This window comes from Colletotrichum gloeosporioides (genome assembly GCF_011800055.1).
Source record: "Colletotrichum gloeosporioides strain Lc1 chromosome Unknown consensus_33, whole genome shotgun sequence".
In the NCBI taxonomy this organism is placed as follows: Eukaryota; Fungi; Ascomycota; class Sordariomycetes; order Glomerellales; family Glomerellaceae; genus Colletotrichum; species Colletotrichum gloeosporioides.
Genome location: NW_025544678.1, coordinates 225,074 through 247,554, shown reverse-complemented (window position 1 = coordinate 247,554; position 22,481 = coordinate 225,074). Strand labels below are relative to the sequence as shown.

The 22,481-nt window shown below is 49.8% G+C and overlaps 10 protein-coding genes across 10 annotated transcripts; 3 read left to right on the top strand and 7 right to left on the bottom strand.

Annotated features, from left to right (window-relative positions):
• Positions 1-175: 175 nt before the first annotated feature.
• On the bottom strand, positions 176-2,133 carry GCG54_00000114 (Lipase 1; the record flags this gene model as incomplete). Its single annotated transcript, XM_045400257.1, has 5 exons — positions 176-456; positions 510-1,187; positions 1,253-1,579; positions 1,639-1,949; positions 2,012-2,133. The coding sequence occupies 5 exons, from the start codon at positions 2,131-2,133 to the stop codon at positions 176-178; spliced, it is 1,719 nt and encodes a 572-aa protein (XP_045265907.1).
• Positions 2,134-3,257: 1,124 nt separating this feature from the next.
• GCG54_00000113 (Cytochrome P450 monooxygenase aflN) lies at positions 3,258-5,122 on the bottom strand (the record flags this gene model as incomplete). The annotated part of the gene is made up of 4 exons (XM_045400256.1): positions 3,258-3,372; positions 3,435-4,325; positions 4,389-4,918; positions 4,973-5,122. 4 exons carry the CDS (start codon positions 5,120-5,122, stop codon positions 3,258-3,260), a joined length of 1,686 nt encoding a protein of 561 aa, XP_045265906.1.
• A 797-nt stretch (positions 5,123-5,919) lies between these two features.
• GCG54_00000112 (uncharacterized protein) lies at positions 5,920-7,652 on the bottom strand (the record flags this gene model as incomplete). Its single annotated transcript, XM_045400255.1, has 5 exons — positions 5,920-6,119; positions 6,170-6,695; positions 6,745-6,888; positions 6,957-7,529; positions 7,599-7,652. The coding sequence occupies 5 exons, from the start codon at positions 7,650-7,652 to the stop codon at positions 5,920-5,922; spliced, it is 1,497 nt and encodes a 498-aa protein (XP_045265905.1).
• A 660-nt stretch (positions 7,653-8,312) lies between these two features.
• GCG54_00000111 (putative methyltransferase) lies at positions 8,313-9,281 on the top strand (the record flags this gene model as incomplete). The annotated part of the gene is made up of 1 exon (XM_045400254.1): positions 8,313-9,281. The coding sequence occupies one exon, from the start codon at positions 8,313-8,315 to the stop codon at positions 9,279-9,281; it is 969 nt and encodes a 322-aa protein (XP_045265904.1).
• A 1,655-nt stretch (positions 9,282-10,936) lies between these two features.
• On the bottom strand, positions 10,937-11,599 carry GCG54_00000110 (uncharacterized protein; the record flags this gene model as incomplete). The annotated part of the gene is made up of 1 exon (XM_045400253.1): positions 10,937-11,599. The coding sequence occupies one exon, from the start codon at positions 11,597-11,599 to the stop codon at positions 10,937-10,939; it is 663 nt and encodes a 220-aa protein (XP_045265903.1).
• A 165-nt stretch (positions 11,600-11,764) lies between these two features.
• GCG54_00000109 (uncharacterized protein) lies at positions 11,765-11,992 on the bottom strand (the record flags this gene model as incomplete). The annotated part of the gene is made up of 1 exon (XM_045400252.1): positions 11,765-11,992. The coding sequence occupies one exon, from the start codon at positions 11,990-11,992 to the stop codon at positions 11,765-11,767; it is 228 nt and encodes a 75-aa protein (XP_045265902.1).
• Positions 11,993-12,467: 475 nt separating this feature from the next.
• Positions 12,468-14,239, bottom strand: GCG54_00000108 (Efflux pump atB; the record flags this gene model as incomplete). The annotated part of the gene is given in 5 exon segments (XM_045400251.1): positions 12,468-12,691; positions 12,708-12,777; positions 12,840-12,876; positions 13,006-13,935; positions 14,007-14,239. The coding sequence occupies 5 exon segments, from the start codon at positions 14,237-14,239 to the stop codon at positions 12,468-12,470; spliced, it is 1,494 nt and encodes a 497-aa protein (XP_045265901.1).
• A 469-nt stretch (positions 14,240-14,708) lies between these two features.
• GCG54_00000107 (1-aminocyclopropane-1-carboxylate synthase 8) lies at positions 14,709-16,378 on the top strand (the record flags this gene model as incomplete). The annotated part of the gene is made up of 6 exons (XM_045400250.1): positions 14,709-14,863; positions 14,913-14,979; positions 15,036-15,448; positions 15,538-15,822; positions 15,876-16,040; positions 16,099-16,378. The coding sequence occupies 6 exons, from the start codon at positions 14,709-14,711 to the stop codon at positions 16,376-16,378; spliced, it is 1,365 nt and encodes a 454-aa protein (XP_045265900.1).
• A 243-nt stretch (positions 16,379-16,621) lies between these two features.
• Positions 16,622-19,098, top strand: GCG54_00000106 (Cutinase transcription factor 1 alpha; the record flags this gene model as incomplete). The annotated part of the gene is made up of 8 exons (XM_045400249.1): positions 16,622-16,818; positions 16,871-17,704; positions 17,751-17,817; positions 17,865-18,051; positions 18,107-18,290; positions 18,346-18,504; positions 18,552-18,792; positions 18,850-19,098. 8 exons carry the CDS (start codon positions 16,622-16,624, stop codon positions 19,096-19,098), a joined length of 2,118 nt encoding a protein of 705 aa, XP_045265899.1.
• Positions 19,099-20,074: 976 nt separating this feature from the next.
• Positions 20,075-21,104, bottom strand: GCG54_00000105 (uncharacterized protein; the record flags this gene model as incomplete). Its single annotated transcript, XM_045400248.1, has 2 exons — positions 20,075-20,110; positions 20,142-21,104. The coding sequence occupies 2 exons, from the start codon at positions 21,102-21,104 to the stop codon at positions 20,075-20,077; spliced, it is 999 nt and encodes a 332-aa protein (XP_045265898.1).
• Between the last annotated feature and the right edge of the window lie 1,377 nt (positions 21,105-22,481).

Genomic DNA, 22,481 nt, shown 5'->3' with positions numbered 1-22,481 from the left:
AGTACCGCACGAGCATCACATAATTCATTCCTAATAAAATCCCAATGAAACATGGATATTTTGTACCTATGCACTATGTACGTCTGTACAGGCCGCTCTCTCGGTTTTAGAGTTGGCTGAGAACTTCAAGCTCACAGGGTCTCTGGGCTGAAATGTTCATGCAACAACCTGCCCATTACCAGTCCTCAATCAGGCCGCAGTTGGTACCACGTGTGTTCAGCAGAAACTGGCAATTGGCCGAGTTGTCTGGATCAGCGCGACCTTCGATATCTGTGTACCCGACCCAAAGAACTTTGGAGTCTTCCTCTTGATATTTAGGCCACGAAGGTTTCGCTGTTTTATCACCATCACCGTTGGGGTCATGATTGAGAGCGAAGGAAATGTAGTAGCCTCGCATGATGTTGGCCAAGGTCGCGTTGCCAGGGAAAGAGAACGTTCCTTCATTCGAGCCATCGGCTGTTCCATCAGTCAGCAATCCCTCTTCAAGATGGTTCTCGCGAAGTATTTACCATTCGTCACACTACTGTACAGATAATAATCCGTAGTTCCGTGAAACTGGTAGCCTGCGTCGAAGACGAGCTTGTAGGCCGGTTGACCATACTTGACTACTGACCTAGCAATATGTCTGGTTGGGCAATTCACTAGAGCGTCGCCAATAATGGCGGACCGCTTCACGAAAGAGTCCGAAAGAGGGTATTCCAGAATCCCAGCCTCCCGAGCCTCCGAGTAAATAGTCAAGGCGTCGAGATGGGTTCGATTGTAAAGACTCGTAGGATAGAGCATCGATACAGTCTCAGCAAAGAAGCCGTCCGAGTCGTGCCATAGAGAGGTGAGATCAGACATAACCTCGCTTTCTGACGCTAGTGAGAAATTGGTGAACAGAAATCCTTCGTCAAAGTTTCGATACGTCATGACGGGAACTTTCGTGAAATGCCCATTTCTAAATTGGCGAGCAGGATGGTCGGGGATGACGTGTCCATCGACCACCGGTCCCCAGTAAAATGTCCCGAACGCGTAATCCTTGTGGTGATAGGCTGTTTTGAATGCAGTCTCTGTAGCTGAACGTATGCGGGAAAGTGAGGCGTCTCGCAAACACTTCAATGAAGAGCATCTAGCTGCCCTCAAGAACTCTCGATACTGTTGTTGCTGCCACCCGTTGTCGTATAGCGGGGTCCACCACGGAAACTCTGCCTGTGTTAGAGAGCGTTCAACCCTTCATGGAAGCGAAGTCTCTGTTGAACGGCACACCCACCTGGAATCGCTGCTTGAAATGGTGCTTCCTCTGATCCACCGTACATCACCATCTGCATAGTGACAGATCCCCCTCCCGCGCTGCCCCCAGAGATAGTAACGCGGTTGGGATCGCCCCCAAATATGTGGATGTTGGATCGAATCCACTTGAGAGCCATTCTCTGATCCAGGAGGCCAGCATTGGCTGTCCCATCCTTCTTAACATCGTTTCCGGATAGAAAGCCAAGCGGTCCTAGTCTGTATTGCAGTCCTACAAAGATCATTGTCCCATTCGACTGGCCGACAAGACTATCTCCAGTGCTTGCAATTTGACCACCAGCGAGATAACCTGGAGTTTGAAGAGTATCAGCTGGAGCACTCGAAGACATGATTTTCCGCCTGACTCACCTCCCCCATGTATGTATACGAGGACAGGCAGTCTCTGGTATTTAGGTAGCATGGGTGTTTGGATGTTCAACAAAAGGCAGTCTTCGGATTCATCTCCATTGTCTTGTCGCTTTCGTACCCGAGCAGCTGCTGTTGCGCCCTCCAAGCCCCAGTATGGAGTGGATTGGACACACAGAGGACCCGGCCGTATTCCGTCAATGAGTTGCAAAGGTGTATTAACATCGTTATTGTACTCAACCAGCACTGGTGCTCTCCACCTCCGATCTCCAGTTGGTGCTTGAGCATACCTGATGCCCATGAAAGTGTTGATCCTTTTCCGGCATGAGTATCTATTTACGACTCGGGTAATGCGAAACCTAGCGAGGGAGCTTACATAGAAGTCTTGTTTTGCAGACCAACGAACTTGACACCCGGACCCTCCACGGTTATCGAATCACCAAGAACCCCATGGCCAGCACAAAGAACTAGGGCCGAGAGCCTCAGAATGTGGACCATGATGGATAGGCCACAGCGCATCAATGGTGGTTTCAAGAAATGTGAACGCCCCAGAAAGAAAGTAGGCAATGGCGGCTTATGGTATCGGAGCCAAGATTTCTTACACGAGTACGTCCCAACGGTTGAGCGTCAAAGATGCCGGGAACCTGGGAAAAATGACGGAAGAGGCCACCAGCGATTCCGCATTCAGTAGTCTTATGTACCAAGGACGAAGTACTGACGCCCAGTACATGATGGCTGCATCCTGAACCCACGGCACACCGCATCCCCGTTGATTGCAACTGCTATTGCTTAGGTCCAGCCATCCGTCCGGATCCAACGTCACTAACAATCGATTGTTCGCGATCGTCTGAGACGAGAACCAACACTACCGTTTGCCGATCTAGGCTCTTCCAGGTATTAATAACTCGCTGGCTTTTACATGCCTCGTAAGCTCTCACCGGCTTCGGCGGGGCGACATCGTTGGAACGTGGGTGGTTGCGTGTAAGCTAGACTGAGACCAGACGCTGCAAGCCACCAGTGCAGCTGAACCGAGCTGCTTGCGGCGATATTGGAGTGGGGGCCTGAAGCATAGAGGCGTGCGCATAAATGTTTGATTCTATGGTAACTTTTCTGTTTTTCCCTTTGATTCCGACTTAAAATGCCTGAGATCGTCATGCTCATTCCGCGATGACGTACCAGTTCGTATTATATGCCCCTACGCAAGGCCTGCAGTGTGCGGTCAACCCATTTTTGTTGATTTGCTAACTTATTCTTCTCTCAAGTATCTAACAGTTACCATGTCATACCTGCCTGCCTGCGTCGGATACTACTGCTAAAATGATCAAGGTGGTAAGGTGATCCGGCTTTTCGGCTTTAACTGTGAGATTCCCGCGTATTCGCCGAATACGCGCTACTGCAGAGCACAACCATCAATGATAGTCGATATTAATGCCGTGTAACACCATCACAGATCATCAAATCAACAACTGAATCTGATTACGGTGGCTTTCTTCCTGCCAAGCACGGCAATTGGCAACGGCCATGGACTAGCTTCCGAGGAGGCGAGGACCTGGGATCTGCTTCGAAGTTTCACACATTGCTTGGATTGACATTCAACCAATACAAGGTATCGATTCATGTGTTCACTTTTGTCTGAGCCGCACATGAACAGGCATGCCATCCTTGGGATGACCGATTCCGTCGCCGGCCACGTACAATCGCTGGCCTCTCACCATATCCTTATGTCCCTTAATGCCGCTATTGGACACAGTTGTTAGCGTGTGTGGCACCAGAATTCGTAGATAAGGGAACAAACTTACCGAGCAGCATCCCATTCATCCCATGCCTCCTCCACATCGAACTTGCGGATGATAAGTGCGGCAACCAGCTTGATTTCAACCCAAGCAATCTCCTGTCCAATACAGTCTCGGGGACCTCTTGCAAAAGCTCTCCAAGCGTCCTTGACAGGGTGCAACGGGTCCTCCGCAGGCACAAGGTAGCGCTCCGGGATGAACTTGTCCACGTCAGGCCACAACGAGGGGTCATGCTGCATGCCTGGTCCGCCATCCCACACCAGAAACCCTTCGGTAGGATACTGCCTGCCCTCTGCAGTCAAAAAGAATCCTGCTTCACCGCCTCTCATAGTCGAAGCGAGCTGGTACAGCCGCAGACTCTCCTTAATGACGGCGTGTGTGTAGCGCAGCGAACTCAGAAGCTGTGGTGATTGGCTGAGGATCTCGGCCGCTTGGTCAGGATCCATGCCCAAGACTTCATCATGTTCCGCTCGAACCTTGGCCAAGCAGTCTGGATGGTCTTGAAGTACCTTGAACATGAAACACAGAGCGCTGGCTGTCGTCTCGTGACCGGCGACGAGGAAGGTCTTGAGGTTGCCCATGATAGTGTCCATCATCTCGGGGTCGGTGGCTGGGTTGGTGACGCGGCCGCCAGCTTCCTCTGCAAGGTGCATCAGTGCCAGGTTGAGCACCGTCTTCTTTTTAGCAGGCTTCAGTCCTGACTCAAGAGAGTGAATGATGCTGGGGTAAAGTTGGTTGTAAACAATTTCATTATTGCGGTCAACGGCTCTGTTCTGCCATGGGAAAAGATAGCCAAAGCTGAAAGCTTGTCGGATGCCCATCAGTCTGAGCTGGTCCGCTAGAGCCACCCTAAGCGGGCCTGCGGTCTTGTTCTTCTGCTCGTGCAAACGTTCATCCCTTTGAATCTTGTGAGCAAATCATGTTTCCTCTGAGATTATGGGAAATTAGGTCAGGTCTTACAAGACAGCTCGGACGATGATGTCGAAGGTAAGGGCTGTTGTCATGTTGCGGAGCTGGAACATAGGACCCCAAGATCCATTTGGACCAGCTCGTTGCTTCAGATTGTCGGCGAACACCTTGATCTCCTCAATCAGTTCAGGAACGATCATCGACACATTCCTGGAACTGAAGCCAGGATTGAACCATCCTCTCCACTTCTTCCACTCGTCGGCCTGCAGGGTGGCAATGTCCTTGCCCTTGGTCAGGGGATTCATGAAGTCAAGAGAGATCTGATGCTTGTCGAGGTTCTTCGTTTGGGTGAACTGCGCGGCAACCGTATTCTTGTATGCGGCCACGATGGGCGCCTTGAGAACAGGCCACAAGTCGAGGTAGATGACAGGCGGGCAGTGGTCCATTTCGGGGAAGTATCTTTTGTAGTTGTTGATGATCCATGGGTGAAAGTTGCCAATGTTGATGTCTCCTGGATACTCTTTCCGGAACTCCATCATGACATGCAGGTGACCTGTGATCCAGGAATGGGGTAGCATGGGCTATAACTCGACGTCAGCCTGTATGGACACAATGGTGGGAGACGCTTCACTTACAATGCCCTGTGCCCGCACTTGCCTAAACTTCCTCCGAATAGTGAATGCTTTCCAAAGAACCTTCAACACTAGAGTTCCAACAAAGACTGCGGCAAGCTTGAGGACCAGCGGCAAAAGCGCCGCTGGTGTCCACGTAACCGTGTAACCCATGTCTGCGAAAACGTTCCAAGGGTATTTGAGGAGAAAGTTGCACGTAATCAATTGCGCTGAGATACCAACTAGAAACGCTTCTTTTCGCACATGAGGTGCTTCCGTCACTGAGTTTTATAATCTATTCGGGTCAAGTGGGAGAGTCGCAATGCGGGAGCTCCAGATGGGGAAGTATGTTTACACTTCCGTTCTTGATCACACCGAGGAGCTTAAGCTTCTGGGCGACAGGGTCACAGCTCCGGGTGCATCAAAATTTCGAGTCATTCATACGACTTTTCACGGCCAATTGGGAAGCGCCTATTCATACAAACCACTGCTATTATGGCGCAAACCACAGGCAGCACATGTGTGCGGGGTTCTCGTCAGGTTGAAACGGGTAGATGGTGAAGATGGACGTGGGTCGGAAATGCCCGCCAATTTTCCACCGTCACTCTGCGATGATTTAACCGAAAAACCAATTTGGTACTACCATGCGGCCAGCATGAAGACCCTGAAAGATGCTGTTCCGAACTCTGTCTCGGTCGGTTGCAGACCCACGCCATCTTCTACCACTTGCCGCGTCGCCGACTAGTGAAGGTTTGTAGATACACACAAACTTTCACACCCTGCAGCCGAACTGTGTGATATTTGTGGAGGCGCTCCAGCTTCCCCAGGAGAAAACATGTGACCAATGACTTGAGATGAGAGCAGTTCATCCAGTGCACGGAATGTGGTTGCACAACCTATCGGTTACTGCATTAAATGCCATGCAAATACATATCCCCGTCTGCCTATCACACAGATTATTGACGAGTTCATCATGAACCGATGTCAATACTCGACATTAGTCCGGGTTCCCTCCAATTTGGGCACGCAGCATCGGCCAAGACAGCAGCTTGTTTGATTCCCAGAGACACTTTGATGCCGTGCAGATGATCCGCAGCCCAAGACCGCACCGCGGCACTATTCATCTCCTCCTGCGACACGATGTACAGTGGCCAAATCATCGTCGACGCTCCTGCAAAGGGATTAGTCCAGGACAGAATTTCGTCGTCCGGGGTTGCTTACTTGGTGAACCAGAGAGATCTGTCGTTGATATGCAAATATCGGTTGACAGATTGCGAATTGCTGAAAAGGCCTCAAACCGCATTGCCTCTTTCAAAGACTCATTATACGCGTTCTGCTGGTCCACATAGTTCAGAAGAATCTCATTAGCCAGAATACCCAACGACCTCCAATTATTCCAGACTTGCGCTCCCCAGACGCTGGTATATACGTGACGTTTTCCGTTGAAATACGTTCCGGTGCGAGATTCAATGACCTCAGTCACATAGTAAGCTCTGTGAGTCTGCAGTGCTGCCCAGGCCTGCAAATCGCTTTTGATGTCGAGTATGATCTGACAGATGGCGTCAGGGTCCGTGATTCGCTGACTCTTGATATCTGCGCGGAGATTGACGATTCGGAAACCGATTAGAGCCAAAGATCCTGGACGATTGTTTACGTAGCGCATCCCGAGTCTGCTGGACTCGAATTCCGTGGTCACCTCCACCAAAGCGGCGGGGACTCTTGCGCCTCGCTGGATACAGGCTTGAAGCTATGAAAGTCAGAGCGTTGAGTCGCATGTTGTGGTCTATTGAACTTACTATCTGATTTCTGAACTGCATGTAAAGTTGTATACCCAACTCACGAGAAAATTGTTCTTGGCCGCGAACTTGAAGCAGTGCTGTGGCTCCCTCGATGTGTGTCGCCCAAGTCTGGTAATCTCTCCAGTTTTCAAAAGTAACGGTCTGCCTTGACGTTAGTCTATTACCGGATATCAACGATATCACTGAAATGGTTGATGATAGATGAGTACCTCAAAGAGCCCCAGCAGGAGGATCGCCATGAGAGTTGAGTCCGCTGCGACCAGGGTCGGATCGCGTAAGGCTAAGTTCGTGGCGTTCAAGGCTTGACAGTATCGTTCTTTGGCCTGGATAATCACATCGGGTGCATTGTGTACGTTGGATATCGCCGCCATTCCTACGGCTTGGACCGCTGCCCGGACGACGTTGCTAGGGATGTCTTCCAGATACGTTTGAGCCAACCACTCCTGATATGTATCGCCAAATGGCGGTCCAGTTGTCGTGTAATATGCAAAGAAGAAGTTGGCTGCTCGGTCTTCTAGTGTCTGTCCCAAGCTCGTGGATATCGTGCCTGAAGAGATAGCCGTCCGTACGAAGTCGGTTAGTCCTACATCTGTACCTGTACAAACGTCGTGTAGCTGGATGTCGAGAAGGGTTTCGTCTCTCTCAGGCTCAGGACTTTTGTGAAATCTGTTCTTGATTCTTTGACGTTCGTCGCGAAACAGAACATCTGCCAGATCCCGGTAGCCGGGACACTGCGTCTTGCCCTTCTCGCATTTGAGGCATCCCGGTCTTCGTTGGTCACACTATCCCGGTCAGTTCAACCAAACCTTAAGCTGGGGGATACTCGGACTTAAGATAGCACATGCCTTGACTTTGCGTTTTCGACAGCGCTGGCATCCTTTGCTGAGGGCACCGTAGTAGACCATGATGCGTAGCAAGAAAAACAAGAAGGGATTGATCAACCCCGAAGCTCAGTCAGGGGTCAACAAAGCCGACGGATTTCGGATTTTAAGCGAAATTTCCGGTTAGAAGCCCGCCCAGTCAGTCAACAAAATGAAAACAGTGGAGGAGAAATCAAGTAGCAGCGAGAAACATCCGTTCACTTTTTGACGAAAGATCCTTCGCTCGCGTGTCATGAAAAATGTCCAGAGTGAGAATGTAAGCCCATGATTAAACGATGCAGGGGATTCAGCCCGACAAGGGAGCCGGGCGGGATCCGGGTGGCCGGCAGCGCATCGGCGGGGGGCTGTGGTCCCGACTCGCACTCTTGGCCCGAATCGGGATTAGCGGAAACGCCACAGGAGCAGCTCTGATTCGCTCCGGCTAGCTTGGTCATCCTTCTTTGGAAGGCCATTGGTGGGCCCATGTTGGTCGTCTCTTGCCAATGATCATGGCAGACGCAGTGACCTCCCTTTCATCTGAGTTGACTTCAGCAGAAGCACATGGCAGTCGTTGGGATATAAAGACTGGCCGACGACATTCCTAATTCTCGAGTTTTCTTCATACAAGTCGGAACCCAAAGAAATCATAATCATTCTTTTTGCAAGACCTTCTTCCCCACACTACGACTAACACACCAATTCACGATGGCTGAAACCCGTACCGCACCCGCTCCAACCTCTGTGCCCCGGGAGAACACCTTCCGCAAGTACACCGCAGAGCAAGGCAAAATCTACGCCAAGGGACGCCCAGTCTATGAAGACGTTCTCTACGATGTCATCATCGACCACCACAAGTTCACCGGTGGCAAGCTTGACACCTTGCTTGACATCGGCACTGGCCCCGGCACCGTAGCCAGAGGCCTTGGTCCGCGCTTCAAACGGGTCATCGGCCTTGACCCCGCCGCGGGCATGATAGCCGCGGCCCGGTCTTTTGGCGGAGTCTCTGGCAACTCAGAGCCCATTCGTTTCGACATATCTACCGCTGAAGAACTAGGATCGAACCTGTCTCCTGCGGTCGCGGACAGCAGCATCGATCTTGTCACGGCTGCAACTGCAGCTCACTGGTTCGACATGCCCGGCTTCTGGGCCGCTGCAGCCCGTGTTCTGAAGCCCGGTGGCACCGTCGCCATTTGGAGTGGCAGTTCTATGTACATCCATCCTTCGGTGCCAAACCATGAGCACATCCAGGGTGTTCTAAATGAGTTCCGAAACCAGCACTTGGTGCCTTACATGGTTCAAGGAAACCACATTGGCGAGACACTGTATGAGAATTTGCCTCTGCCCTGGACCGTGGAGAACCCGATACGCGAGTTCGATCAGAGCACCTTTTATCGCAAGGAATGGAACAAAGATGGAATAGTTGACGAGGACGGGGAGTTCTTTCATCAACTGACTTGGAGCATGGATGACGTGGAGAACATGATGATCACGGTGAGCCCTGTGACGCGTTGGCGTGAAGCCCACCCAGAGCTGGTTGGCACGGACCGAGACGTGGTCAAGATGCTGCGGAAGCAGATTGAGACATTACTGCATGAGGCCGGTGTTGAGAAGGGCAAGGAGACGATTACAACGGGATGGTCCGGAGCCCTGCTGATGGTAAAGAAGACCGCCTGAATTGCACAGGCTACTTGTCTGTTTGGATTTTGAGAGGGTCGCAATTGATTAGTAGATTTGAATGAGACGTTTACCTTTGACACAATAGAGAATTATACGTGAGCAGCTGAGACAGATAGATCCTCGTAGTAGAACCTGGACACCTCAACAGACTTTACCTTCCCTATCAGCTCTTTGTTCGTCTAATGGTCTCTTGTATTCGGCTCTCTTCTCCCCTCCATATATTAAGGATCAACACTCCAGGACGTAGATCCCTCGCATCTTCTTGACTCCCGCACCACACATGAGTACTCACCGAGCTCTGTACGCTACCGCGACTCCCTGACTCGTTGCTAGAGACGCCGCTCATTTTCATTCTCTGTCTATTTCCAAATACTGCTTTCAAAATTTATTTTCGACTCTCTTTTCAATCCCCAACAAGGAAAACATCATTGAAATTGAGCATTATGGAGCCGCATAAAATCGACTGGGTGGGGGCCTTTCTCTTCTCTTACTGGAACCTCAAGCGGAAACGAACTGAGGAGGCCAAAGTTGTCGACGGGTTTATATTGGAGTTCTTCAAGAACAGTCGGCCACCAATGTTGCTGGGCGCCAGCTTTGAATCGGTCTCCTGGGGCGAGGCTCTATTCGACCTCATGCGTCAGCTAAACGCCCAGTTTGGTAAGTATTTGCATCAAGTACAACAGCTCTGATGGAAATTCTGATCCAAGCCTATAGGATGCGCACCTTCTGATCCACATGGGACCCGGCATTCCCCTTGGCTGCCAACCGACTTTTGCTCTTCTATTCCGGGCAAGAGCCGGCCTTTTGTGAATTGGGTAGGCGTTGAAGCTTGCACTCAGATTCTGGACGACTGCGGTGACACCTCTCAAGCGATGGAGCAACTCCTTGAGCACATGACATCTGTTTATGAGCTCCAAGTTGCCAACACTCCCAACCTCACTATTTCAGAATATTGGTCCGGAAATCTGCACCTCAAAGCTTTTGAGCGAAGACACTATGTCCAGCCTTGGGGTGTCCCTGTTCTCTCTCCTGTAGAGGGTCCACGCCGGCTGTCGTGGCTTGTCCATGATACGGAGATAATCTGCAGCACACTGGAAGGGCCAGTTATTCGTCGAATTCCGATCGATTTCGAACTTTCGGTTCACTCAAGTGGTGCAGTGCAGTTAGAGTTGTATCATCGAGTCCCTAGCAGCGTCTGTCTCCTCGGTCTTTTCAAGCTACTCCATACGGTCATGCTTCGATAGTCAATGGACACGAAAGTGCCAAGACGTGATCTTTCGACTCTGGCAGAAAGGCTCATTAGCGAGCAAGAACGGTGGTCCCATGGGCTAGTCATATCTGGAGGATATTTGATTGTAATGGAGGCGTGGTGGAGGGCTCTTCAAGACTTCAGTCTGGATAGAATCAAACTCTTGGACACTGGTGTGACGCAAAAGCCCAGTTCAGGTTAGGCTCGTACAGAAGGCATCCCTACATACTTGTTGTCGGTTGAACTTCAATTGGCATCGTCATTTGTACTCTGAAATATTCGTTTACTGAGGCCATTGTAGGAAAGTTTTCATTGAGAGACTGCGTACTCAGCCAGAACAGTAGTCTCAACTTAGATGCCACCACGCGTATGATACAGAATGCTCTTCCCCATTATCTGAAGTTCACTCTGAATCTTCATCCACCTCACAGAGATATGACAGTTTCTTCTGCTTCTTTGAAATCTTGCTGTACATATCAATAGTTGGTGCGTACCTCTTCGCATGGGGTGTTAAAGGCAACAAGAGATTCTTGGTTTTAACAGAAGCAAGCGGTCTCGGAGCAAGTGTTTCATCCCCTAGATCTTTGAGTGTCTTCAATGCCTGCCAGAGCGCTCTAGACAGAGCGACCTGCTGGCCCGCAGCAAGATTAAGTGCATTCTGTCCACCTTGCATGTATGGTCTGATGCTGCACACTCGGCCTGAGACTCGTACGTCGCGAGCCCAACGGAGCATGCCTGTGAAGTAGTATCGCGCCTCGTTGACGGCATTGCGGTCCAAGTTTCCGTTCCCGGTTGAGATAAGATGAGCAACGCCGAGGCTGTTGTCGAACACGATCTTGAAGGGCCAAGTTGATAGAATCTGATAGGTATCGTCCTCAGGCCTCTTCTGCAGAGGAACAGCCCAGGGTAAGGGAACATTGTAGGTGGCTTGAAAGCTGACAAGGTGGGGGTTTCGAGACCAAGCTTCCACCAGCGTCATTTTTAATCCGGGTTGTATCGAGGATCGACCATAGGCGCGGCTCTCGAGGTATCCCAGAACCCACGAGGAGTTAGGCTCTGGCGCCATCTCGAAGCTTTCCATGTCCCAATCTATGTCATTGAAGTCCATCCAATTCACGAAAGGCCTCTGCCTCAGCGACGGTGAGTGTTCGAGCCAAACATATTTTCCTGCCTCCGACGGTTCGGAACCGAGGCCTGATGAGTTAGTGAGTCACGGTAAACCTGCTCAATGCTACTTGCCTCTGTCATAAACCGTAGCCCGCATGAGGTGCCACAAAAGATGGTCCCACGATCTCGGATGATCGATGGTGTTAACTGGAAGTCGTTCCCGGCTAATAACATCAGAAACGAAGTCGTTGTAGGTACCGGGCTCATGCGATTCATCTTCGTCTCTAGCGCAGACATCCCAGAAGAACCACCAAAAGGCCTCTTTCCAGTCGATGTCGTCAGCGTCGGGCATGTTGGCTGTGGGCGTGTCCGTTCGTTGAGTGGTTGCTAAAGAAGGCTCGCGTTAATCTTGGGAGGAATTCGGTCAGCTTAAGTAGACACTCATGTTGAACGAAAGCATGAGAGAAATTATTAGAAGCAACTTAGAAAAGTGATAGACAAAGTAAACGATATGTAGCATTGAAGCAGTAGGCAAAGGTTCGAAGGGCACGGTAATGACGACAACGAGTTTAGAAGTACGAATAATACATTCCACCCAGAGGCTTTCACCCTCAGTTGTTGTCAATGAGGCTTTCGAGAGGGTATCAAAGTAGATATTTGCTCATATTTGAGGAGATTGTCGATTCACAAGGAGCTTTGGCGACATGTGACAGCCTGCAGCTTAACATAGCGACAAAGCAACTATACAAGATCGACTGAATGAGCTCCTTCAAGGAAATCTATCGCCGCAACTTTCAATCAGTCCAAACCTCTAATTCGGGTATCTTCTATTTGGTGCGAACAGCAAATCTGCTTCTTCTTCTGAGGTTCTTGCCATATTTGAAGAACAGCCATGGAAAAGGCATCATGGCGACAGTCAAGAAAGCAAGAAGACTGGTTGCCCACTCGTATCCCAGTTTCTCATACATCTGAACACCAAAAAGTGGGAATGCAGCTGTTTTCAAGCCCGAGCATTTAGCATTTGTACTTGATTCAGATTCGACATGCGCAACTGACTGTTGACGTACCTGCGATTGTGCATCTTGTGAGGCCATTCGAGGCCATCGCAGACGCCGCATACTGCTTGTAGGCATCAACCTTTCACACTTTTTTAGCAAATTTATTTAACCCGATACAGGTTTGAGAGATTTTCCACTTACGAGGAAGGTGAAAATTCCAGTGAATTCGAGAACGGTCCTACCAAGGCCAAATGTCAGTCAAAAATGTGCAATTCCTGATGATCGGAGGACAAACCCGCAACCGAATACGGATGACCCGACAATTGGCACTATCCAGTGTATACCTGGCCGTGCCGTCCATCCATACCAGAAAAGGCCAATCGGTATAAGTAGCGCACCAGCCATCGCTGGTGGTAGTCTGAACTCGGGCTCACTTGTTCCATGGCTTTCCAGTAAGGAACCTCTGATTCTGGACCAGATCTGAGTCGTGGTGGCCGCCAAGCACATCCCAATGATGATGCCTGAGAATGTCAACCCGCCTTGCCAGAGATTCAAGTCGTACTGATTGCGGAATACCATGGGGAAGGCGAGGAAGAATAAGTACAAAATTCCGAGCAGTATGGCTGAGTAAATGTTCAAGCAGAGACACATCGGCTCAAAGACAAGAAACTGACATGGGCGGATAATTGATGTTGCCACAGCCCTTGTCTTCGAAGCCGGCAGGGAATGTTCAGTCGACACATGATAACGGTCGTCTCCAGTCTCCTTCCGGAGTCTTTGCGCCTTTGCTCGCAACAAGACCGAATGGTAAGTTTCCGGAGCAAAGAAGAAAATCATTACCAAGATAACTGTAGCCCATATGATCATTATGTAGTACGTCCATCTGAAGTTGAGATAGTAGTTGATGAAACCTCCAAGGAGGGGACCGGTGCAAGGGCCTGCAAAAGGGGCCAAAGATACAAGAGCCATCGGTTTCTGGATCTTGTGAGGAGGGAACATATCATCGCAGCTTCCTCCCGCAACTGAGAGAAATGTTCCGCCGAAAAAGCCGCTGAAGAATCGTGTGATGACAATCGTCTCGATGTTTTTGGCGACGGCTGATGGGATTGTCGATATGATGAACAGAAGCCATGTCGTAAGATAGATTGGCCTTCTTCCATAAGATTCGCTTAGAGGGCTGATGACGGCCGGCCCGAGACCGATTCCCAAAACAAAAGAAGAGAGGCCCAAGGTTGCTACCAAGGAGGACACTCCAAACTCGGGGTTCATCTGGGTGTAGGTAGCCGTGTAAATCGAGCTGGTGCAGGTGCTTGAATTTAATGTCAGCAGCTGGAACCCAAAACTTTACTAATGTATTGATGTGCTTACACACAGACTGTTCCCAAGCAGACGATGATGACGACAAGCCATTTGCGAAATAGGGGCATGCTGTGCGGGCACCAGGGGTCGTTTTCATCGTCAAAAGAGATCACGAAAGAATTCGGATCGATCCTCCTGGCTGATTCTGTGTCATGATTTGATGTGTTCGAAAACTCCGAGTTATTCTGGTTGTGCGGTTGCGTATGAAGCTTTTCGCCCCCTTCGTTGCCCTCAAGCCCCATGTTTCAGTAGCTGTAACCGAGTTGAAGGCTTCTGAGGGTCCGTTGTGGTGAGTGTTATGTTTTAATTCCACAGAACGTTCGACATCAATCAACCCTGACCCACTCATAGGTAAAAGATTCATTTGGCAAGAAGGGAAGAAAACATCGATGCATGGCGATTTCTTACTATTAAGAGATTAGCAACTAGGTGACACTAGTCCAGGGTGATGTACGTCACAATGTCTCCACTTATTGAGAGCCCGAGGTGACTTGGCGTGATGCCGGAGTCCTGGTCTTGCTTTTCATCAGGTCGAAAGTCGCCGAGGTCGGATCAACTCTGAATCGTGAGCTCTACCAGCAATAAAAAACTTCCGAATAATTGTGATCTAAGGGCGCCGATTTATTTAGAAGCTGTTTCTGCGCACTTTGGAACGAAGACTTGGTTGTTTCCCAGCATCTCGTACTTCTTTTTCGCAGGGACCGAACAAGCATGGACCACGTCGCCGAAGACGATCGCGTCCAGTGGGCAATATCACAGCATCATGTATCCCAAAGAGGCGCTTACAACTTCGCTCATCGCGATATATGGGGACCGCGGGAGAAGTCCATGGGCAATCCATGGTCACCGAGCAATCCCGATGGCACGTGGGTAGCATCTCAAGGTGTCTTGGTCTGGTCGAGCTAACGGGTGTAGAGTGATTTTGCGCCTAGCTGAGAACAGCTTAATGCACCAGGAAGTTGCACAGTTCATCAAGGAAACGGTGGGAATCACCTGATGATTCTCACTTAGAAATCATATTGACCATCGTGAGAACAGATCAATGTGCTGCCTCTGGATCATTTGACTTACAGCACAGGACCACGGGGATCGTTGCGCCTCCGTCGCGCTCTTGCTACATTCATGAACAAGGAATTTCACCCTCGATATTCAGTCACGGCAAATGATCTCTTTATAACGCCTGGTTTGGCCAGTGGCTTAGATGCAGTGGCATGGTCAGTTTGTGACGAAGGCGAGGGCATACTGGTTCCGCAACCATTCTACAACGGCTTCAGCTTTGATCTTCTGAATCGAAGCAACACACGAGTCATCGGCGTCTCTTATCGGGGCATGGAAGGATGCTCGAACCTTGAAGATATTTTCCGACCTGAAGTGAACAGATTGGCTCTTGAAGCGGCTCTGAAAAAGGCTCGTGGGGAAGGTGTGAACGTCCGCGCGTTGCTAATCTCAAAGTAAGTTGTCCACTTCTGGAGGGAGTCAGTGGCGATACAGATCATGGCTTATCTTTTTTTTTATCAAGCCCACATAATCCTCTTGGTAGATGCTATCCATCAGAAACACTACGGGAGTTCGCTTCTTTTTGTGGTAGTAATCGGCTACACTTCATTTCTGACGAGATCTACGCCAAATCTGTCTTCCCGAATTCAGCAATCTCAGGTCAAGCTTCATTTGTTTCTGTCCTTTCACTCGACCTTCACAATGTCATCGATGCAAACTTACTGCACGTCCTATGCGGCGCAAGCAAAGACTTTTGCGCCAATGGCCTACGTCTGGGTATGGTGTACACGAAGAATGAGGCTATATTAGGGGCGATGTCGAGCATTAGGTTGGTTCACTCGTCTGCGATCCACCCATCCCATTCTAACACAACACTGCTAGTATGTTTTCATGGTCACCTCATGTTCTTCAAGACGTCTGGGCGTCTATGATTGACGACCAAATGTGGATGGAATCCTTCATAGAGAAGAAGACAGAGCTCATGGTGGGGAACTACCGGGTGGCCACCTCCTTCTTCCTGGGGCACAACATCAGCTACTTCGAAATGTACGCACACTCAGCACGTTATCGACTGAATATTGGGTCCATGCTAACATCCATTTAGGAATGCTGGGCTCTTCATTTGGGTTGATCTGCGTCATCTATTCAACTCGTCGACATTAGACGGAAGGTTGGAGGTTCAGTCTGAAAGCTTCATAGCTCATCAGCAGCGTGAGCTCGAAATCACAGATTTATGCGCGAGACATGGTGTCATGATCGCACCGGGCAGCGTGTACATGCCAGAAGAGTTTGGATGGTTTAGAGTAACCTTCAGCCTGGGAAAGGAAGCACTAGAAGAAGGGTTGAGGCGGCTTGCCAGAGCTATTGCTGAGATGAGACTCTAGACTATAGATAGACGTTAGACTCAGAGTTCAAAGGAACATATTCTTTATCTTTGCACTGAGTGGTGGAACTTGCTCATTTGAGACCGGCGGGCTGTCACGTGGTGTGTTGTTAAGAAGCCTCGGCTTCTTACGGCGCACTTACTCCGCACCTAAACTCTCTACAGCCTTCCAACAAGACGCCGGCTTGCGTTTACTCCAGAAGCTGCAAAATACCTCGCCGTCTTGCGTCTTGGTGAAGTAACCATGGTCGACGGTACTCACCGGACACCAGATAACTCGGCGCCAGTGAGCCCGAGTCGACCCTTTGTCAATCGTGTCCGGGTCGCCTGCAAAGCCTGCAACGCTAGACGGGTCAAATGTGACGCCGATCAAGGACAGCCATGCTGGCAATGCCGTACGCGGCAAATACCTTGCGAACTCATTGAGTCCAAAAGGGGCAAGTAGGTTGTTATTACTGCTTGTCGCGTTACTTTGTCTCTTACGATGGGTCAGATATGTTCGTAAGAGACGAGCTCATCCAGCCAGCGAGACTTCATCGCCCCATGTCGAACCGCGACGTGGTCCATCTAACACAGAAGAGACATTTGCTCATGTCTATGGCGTTGAGGAAGCTGATGGGTCACTTGCATCATCCCATCAGGAGACACCACAAGATGTCAGCCAAGGCCTTTCGCCATTCGACTCCTGCGGTGCACAAGGAACCCCGGCTTCAATACCACATCAATCACAACCAAACTCACATGCGAATCCTTTTGTGGACAAGTCCAGTCTCTCCTACATTGTCGAAGTCGTTCACCGACCCAAAGACGGCTCAACAGAGCCCCTGAGAGTACACTATCCCATCCCTGCATCGATCATAGATCAGTCAACGCCCAATCTTGGCCCTAGGGCACCAGATGATCCGATCTCATGGCGAGAAGCTCTTGTGATGCCACCTCCTGAAGTGGCAGATCAACTAGTCCGCATCTTTTTCGATACCACACACGTTGCCTTCCCTGTCTTTGACCGGCAAAACTTCACGCGGTTGTACCTCCAAGGCAAAGCTTCTCCGCTTGTATTGCAGACGATCTTCCTTCTGGGCTTCATGGTCGGCAGCGATGATCTTGTTCAAGCAGGAGGCTTCAATGACAGAGCTATCGCTAGAATGACACATTATCTCCGCGCCAAGGCATTGTACGACGCCGATTACGATGCCGACCGAATGAATGTTGTAGCTTGCTTGCTTTTGATCGGCTTCTGGTGGGCCGGTTATGACGAGCAGAAGGATCATTGTCATTGGGTTGGCTGTGCGACGACTTTTGCGCAGTCCATGGGCATGCATCGCTCGTGAGATACCCGCTTCTACTTTTGAATCTCTGCTGACCTAAAATAGGATGTCTCAGTCCACGTTCAGTCCTCACACAAAGTCTCTCAGGAAGAGAATCTGGTGGGCGATTTACGTAAGTATATGATTGCTGACCTTGCCCTTCCGTGCTAATATACTCAGACCCGTGAACGGCATCTCTCTGCAGCGTTTGGTCGGCCATGTCGCATCCGTGACGAAGATTGTGACGTTGAGCCCCTGGATGAGGATGACTTTGACTTTGATTTGGATTACGACCAAAGACTTATTCCCACTCAACAAGAATACCACGTATCCTATGTTCTTGAGATGACAAGGTTGGCAGCAATACGTGAGCAGGCTACACTGTCAGACACAGTCTGTAATCATGCTGACGCCTCAAACAGTTGGCGACGTGCTCATTTCAGAGTTTAGTCCTCGTCGTCCCATGACAGAGCAATTCGAGACGCAAACCCTCAAAGAGAAGCTTTTGGAATGGGAAGTCAAATTGCCAGGCAGTCTCCGGATGTCGCCTCTTGACGGTACACTCGGGGCCCCTTTTTGGGCTAGCATGCTGCATTTCAACTATCAGTTAGCAAACCCCTAGAGTAAATCTTTATCCGTTATTTACTTATACAATACCCAGATACTGTCAAATACTTCTGTTTCGCCCAAAGTCCATCGAGATAGTCTCCGAGGAAGAAAAGGAACGAGACTCGCGAGCACGCATGGCAGCAGACGCCATCACTCGTAATGCAGAAGACCAACTTTCTGCGGATACCATTCAACATGCACAAATCCATCTGTAAGCGCTTCGATTCCTCGGCGAGGGCCATACTCACCCCTCTACAGAGTGCCGGCTTTGTTCGGCGCCCTGTCCATGCACACCATCGAAATTTGCCGCAAGGACTCAATTCGCCGACAGCTGGCGGAGAACAAATCACGCCAGTGTCTCTTGGCGCTGGGAGAATTATCAAAGTCCTGGCCAGTAAGGATCTGGATCTCGAAATCATTCGTCAGTCTGATGACGAGATTGACTGGCCAAGACTCAGCCCCCTCTGGCGGTGCTATCGTCCGAGTCTCTTCCAGCATTGTGAGTACCTGTCTCAACAAATGCACCGATACTGGCGGTTACTTACATGATGTGTAGCACCCTACGAGCCCAGGTGGTCAATCTCTTCACGGGATTGCTAGTAACAACCAGTCCGCTTCTGGTGGTGAGAGTGGGCACCAGGACACGACTCCAACGCTCAACGATGGCTCACAAACTCGGGACTTCGACCCTTATGACATCACTCAAGCAAACCCCCATCTGTTTTATGACAGCTTTTGGACCTCATATCTGGACAATGCCTTTGATGTGGACTTACTCATCCATCCTAATTCGGGTCTTTTTTGAGCTGCAGGGCTTTAGGTTTCTTCGACTCTCGTCTACACGATGAGATCATTAGATTATTCTGCTACTATTCACGCATGATGTGGGACTCTTCAATGAAACATATAGCCTTCGCATCCTCTGTCAACTTTGTTGTCCCCGGTTCAATAAGCTCTACACTATACTTTGCGAAACCGTGGCCAACAACTGAATCGGGTGGTTCAGGATTATCAAGTTAAACCTCCAGACGGGCAAGGAGGTGGGCTGTAGTCTGAATCATCAGTAGACGATAATCGTCTCTTCCGCCTCGAGGGACTATCATATTCGGCCGGCAATTCCAGACTGTAGGTAGGTCTTTGGGAAGCCTGCCGTCGCGGTTGCCTTCTTTTCGATCCATTTCCCTTACTGATGAATGATTTCGAGGAGGATGAAGAGCTGGAAGCCCTCACAGGTGCAAACCTCCTGGTCTCTTGCGGAGGCGCTCGTCGTATGTTCTTGGCAGATCGACTGCTTGTCCTTGGTGCATTGATTGGTTGAAAGCCAGAGACCTCTGTAGATCTCTGTATATCAATAACTTCAGCTGGCGTTCCTCTCACATTCTTTTGCGCTCCCGTGCCCGTTCGGATCTTCTTGGGCGGTGATGCCGTTGCAGCCTTCTCTGGATGCTGTGATATAAACCGTTCCAGCTGATCGTTCCATGTCGGACCTTGATCTGCTGGTGACTGAATTCGCATCGGTTGTTTTCCTTTTGCTTTATCAGATAATTCCGTTGTAGGCAACGGTTTACTTGAATGCGCAACAGTCGATGATGATTGGGTATGTGGCAGTTGAGTTGATGGCAGTGGCTGGCTCTGCGGAGATCGGTCTGGCGACAACTTGACCAAATTTGTTTGAATCTGTGGCGGAGGGTACACCTGTCTTTTCTCTTCTGCTTTTGCTGGCAGCTTCATGTCAGGCCGTGTCAAATAACCCGTGGGAGATTGAAATGTGTCCGACCGGGTCATCGCCTTTCGCATCTCGACAGGATGATCAAATGCTGTGATGGCGTGCCACAGCGCATGGTTTACCGCCATTGTGTCATCAACAACCTCCTTGTTGTCGAGCAGCGACTTTAGAGAGAGGTAAAGTCTCGCCCCCGGACTGCTATTCCGCATTGCCAGTGCCCAATGCAGCAAGTATGTGTAAAACAATTTGCACCAGTTGACAGTGCGGCGGTTGATGGGAACGTCGGCATCGGTCACCAGAGCAGCGTATCCTTGGTTCGTTGCGAAAGTGAAGTCAAAGCCGATGGAGGTTGTTCCAGACACTCGCTTTTTGAATTCTCGGAAGAAATCATCAATGCCGTCCGTCTCGTCATATTCCAACACAAATTCGGGCCTCAAGGGCACCCTCCATGGCCCCTCTAACTTGTGCGCGTTCTCGAAGTCGACGAGATATGGGTTGCCGTACCAGGCCTCGTCGGTAGTCATGCACACGCGCGACTCCAGCGGCCCATAGGCGACAGTCTCCAGATGGTGCAAAATACTGCGGCCAACTTCTTCGGGATTTGCAAAGAGCCGTTCGAGGCTGATCCAATCCACAAATGGCTTCACAGACGCGTTGGACGTTCTCGGACCATTGATCCATTCGTACTCGTTGTCGGGATTCCACGAAACGTTTGATCCTGTGATAAGTTTATCAGCGAACAAACAGGTGAGAGAAGGGCTGCCGAATCCATTACCAGTCAGGCGCCGCAAGAATCGCAGGAGAAAATGCAAGACGTAATCCCATGAACTCGGCAGAGCGGCCATGTTCGAAGACTTGTAATTTGCGCACAGTGCTCGTCGGATCTCTGCGTTGATGGTCTTCATGTCTTCCTCACAGCGACAATTCTCCATGTCCCAGTAGAAGAAGAGGAACGCTTCCTTCCAGTTGGTCCTCTTTGGACCAAACACATCTCCATACTCTCGTTGATCTGGAACTTGGGTCGGTGGTGCACAAGGCGGGCTGGGAGTCGGGCTGCTTGCTCCGAGTGATGCACTACAGGACATGTCTATCTCCTTCGATCAATATTATATCAGCAAATCTTACGACAATCATAGTGGTTGCTCTTTTTTTCCGTACCGATGGCACTCAAGGTTCTCAACTTTCCTGGCAGACCAGATTGACTTCCCAGGCGACGCTACAGCGTCCAGTTTCGAGATGCTTCGATAGACACGTTGCTTTGGCTTCTCCACGGTTTGACAGGTCGACATCCGTAAAATACCCCTAATTCTAGGGATTGATCAGCTTTAAATGTAAGGACTGTAATGTTTGATCGGGGTTTTCTGTTTGTTATTTCGGGGTGTCTTAAACAAAGAACTGAACAGGCTGCACTTGACCGTGCCTACCCGTTGAAACCACACAATTCCTGCTGAGCCGTGCAAACAACTAAAAGCATTGACATAAAACACGTCATTTCACACCGTAGGTCATACAAGAGTTAAAATTACACCTGACTTCCTTTGACGTGTTTAAATTGAACGTCTGAAAACATCTAGAATCGTCTACAGCTGGCGTACTGTGTGACACCAATCCCCTTTGTTCCCTTAGGTGGAGTAATTAATAGCTTTCATGAAGTATAGAATCATAAAAGATAAAGCAGCATGTTTGCTCCTACTTTGCATGTTTGCTATGCAACTAGCAGTACGTCTGTCGTAAAGTCTTTGATAACTTTGCTCCCTGGGGGGATACATCTAGCTATCCAGTTGGATACTAACGACGGCAGGGATAATAAGAGTAACGCAGGTCATAATGATAATAGGGACAACAATAGAGATAATTACAAGGATGATTATAGATATAACTTGACTAAGAAAGAATATAGCGGCTAATGTAGTACTTCTATCTCTCAGCAGAAACTTTTAACTACCTTATTCAGCAGAACTCCCATGCTATAACGCTCTCTCAGACACTATATAATTGGCGGTTAAGTATAAAAGCTTGAAAAAACCTAGTACGGCCCACACAGATCTCAGAAGTCCGTTTTACAAATGTGAAACAATTAAAGGTCGTGTCACTGTGTTATGTGGTATGTTACACGTAGCCTGCCTTAAACAGCATTGACGACACTTTCGATCCCCCAGACTTCATATCATTGACAGTCCATCGCGAAATCTCCATCAGCCTGCGGACACGGACTCTATGTGTTGTTGTCGGCCTGGCGTGTGTCTGAGTCAGAGATGCGGATCCCTTGTCTGCCACGGGCTGTGTAAGTACGGCGTTGAAAGACCACCGAGACTAGCAACTCGGGATCGATCATCCTCGAACGAATAAGTCAATCCTAGAAGCTTTGAGAAGGAAACTACCATCTGCACGGAACCTTCTCAACGACAGGAGAGCTCGAGTGCCTGGGCTCCAAGTTCTGTATATCTTTGCTCCTGGTCTCC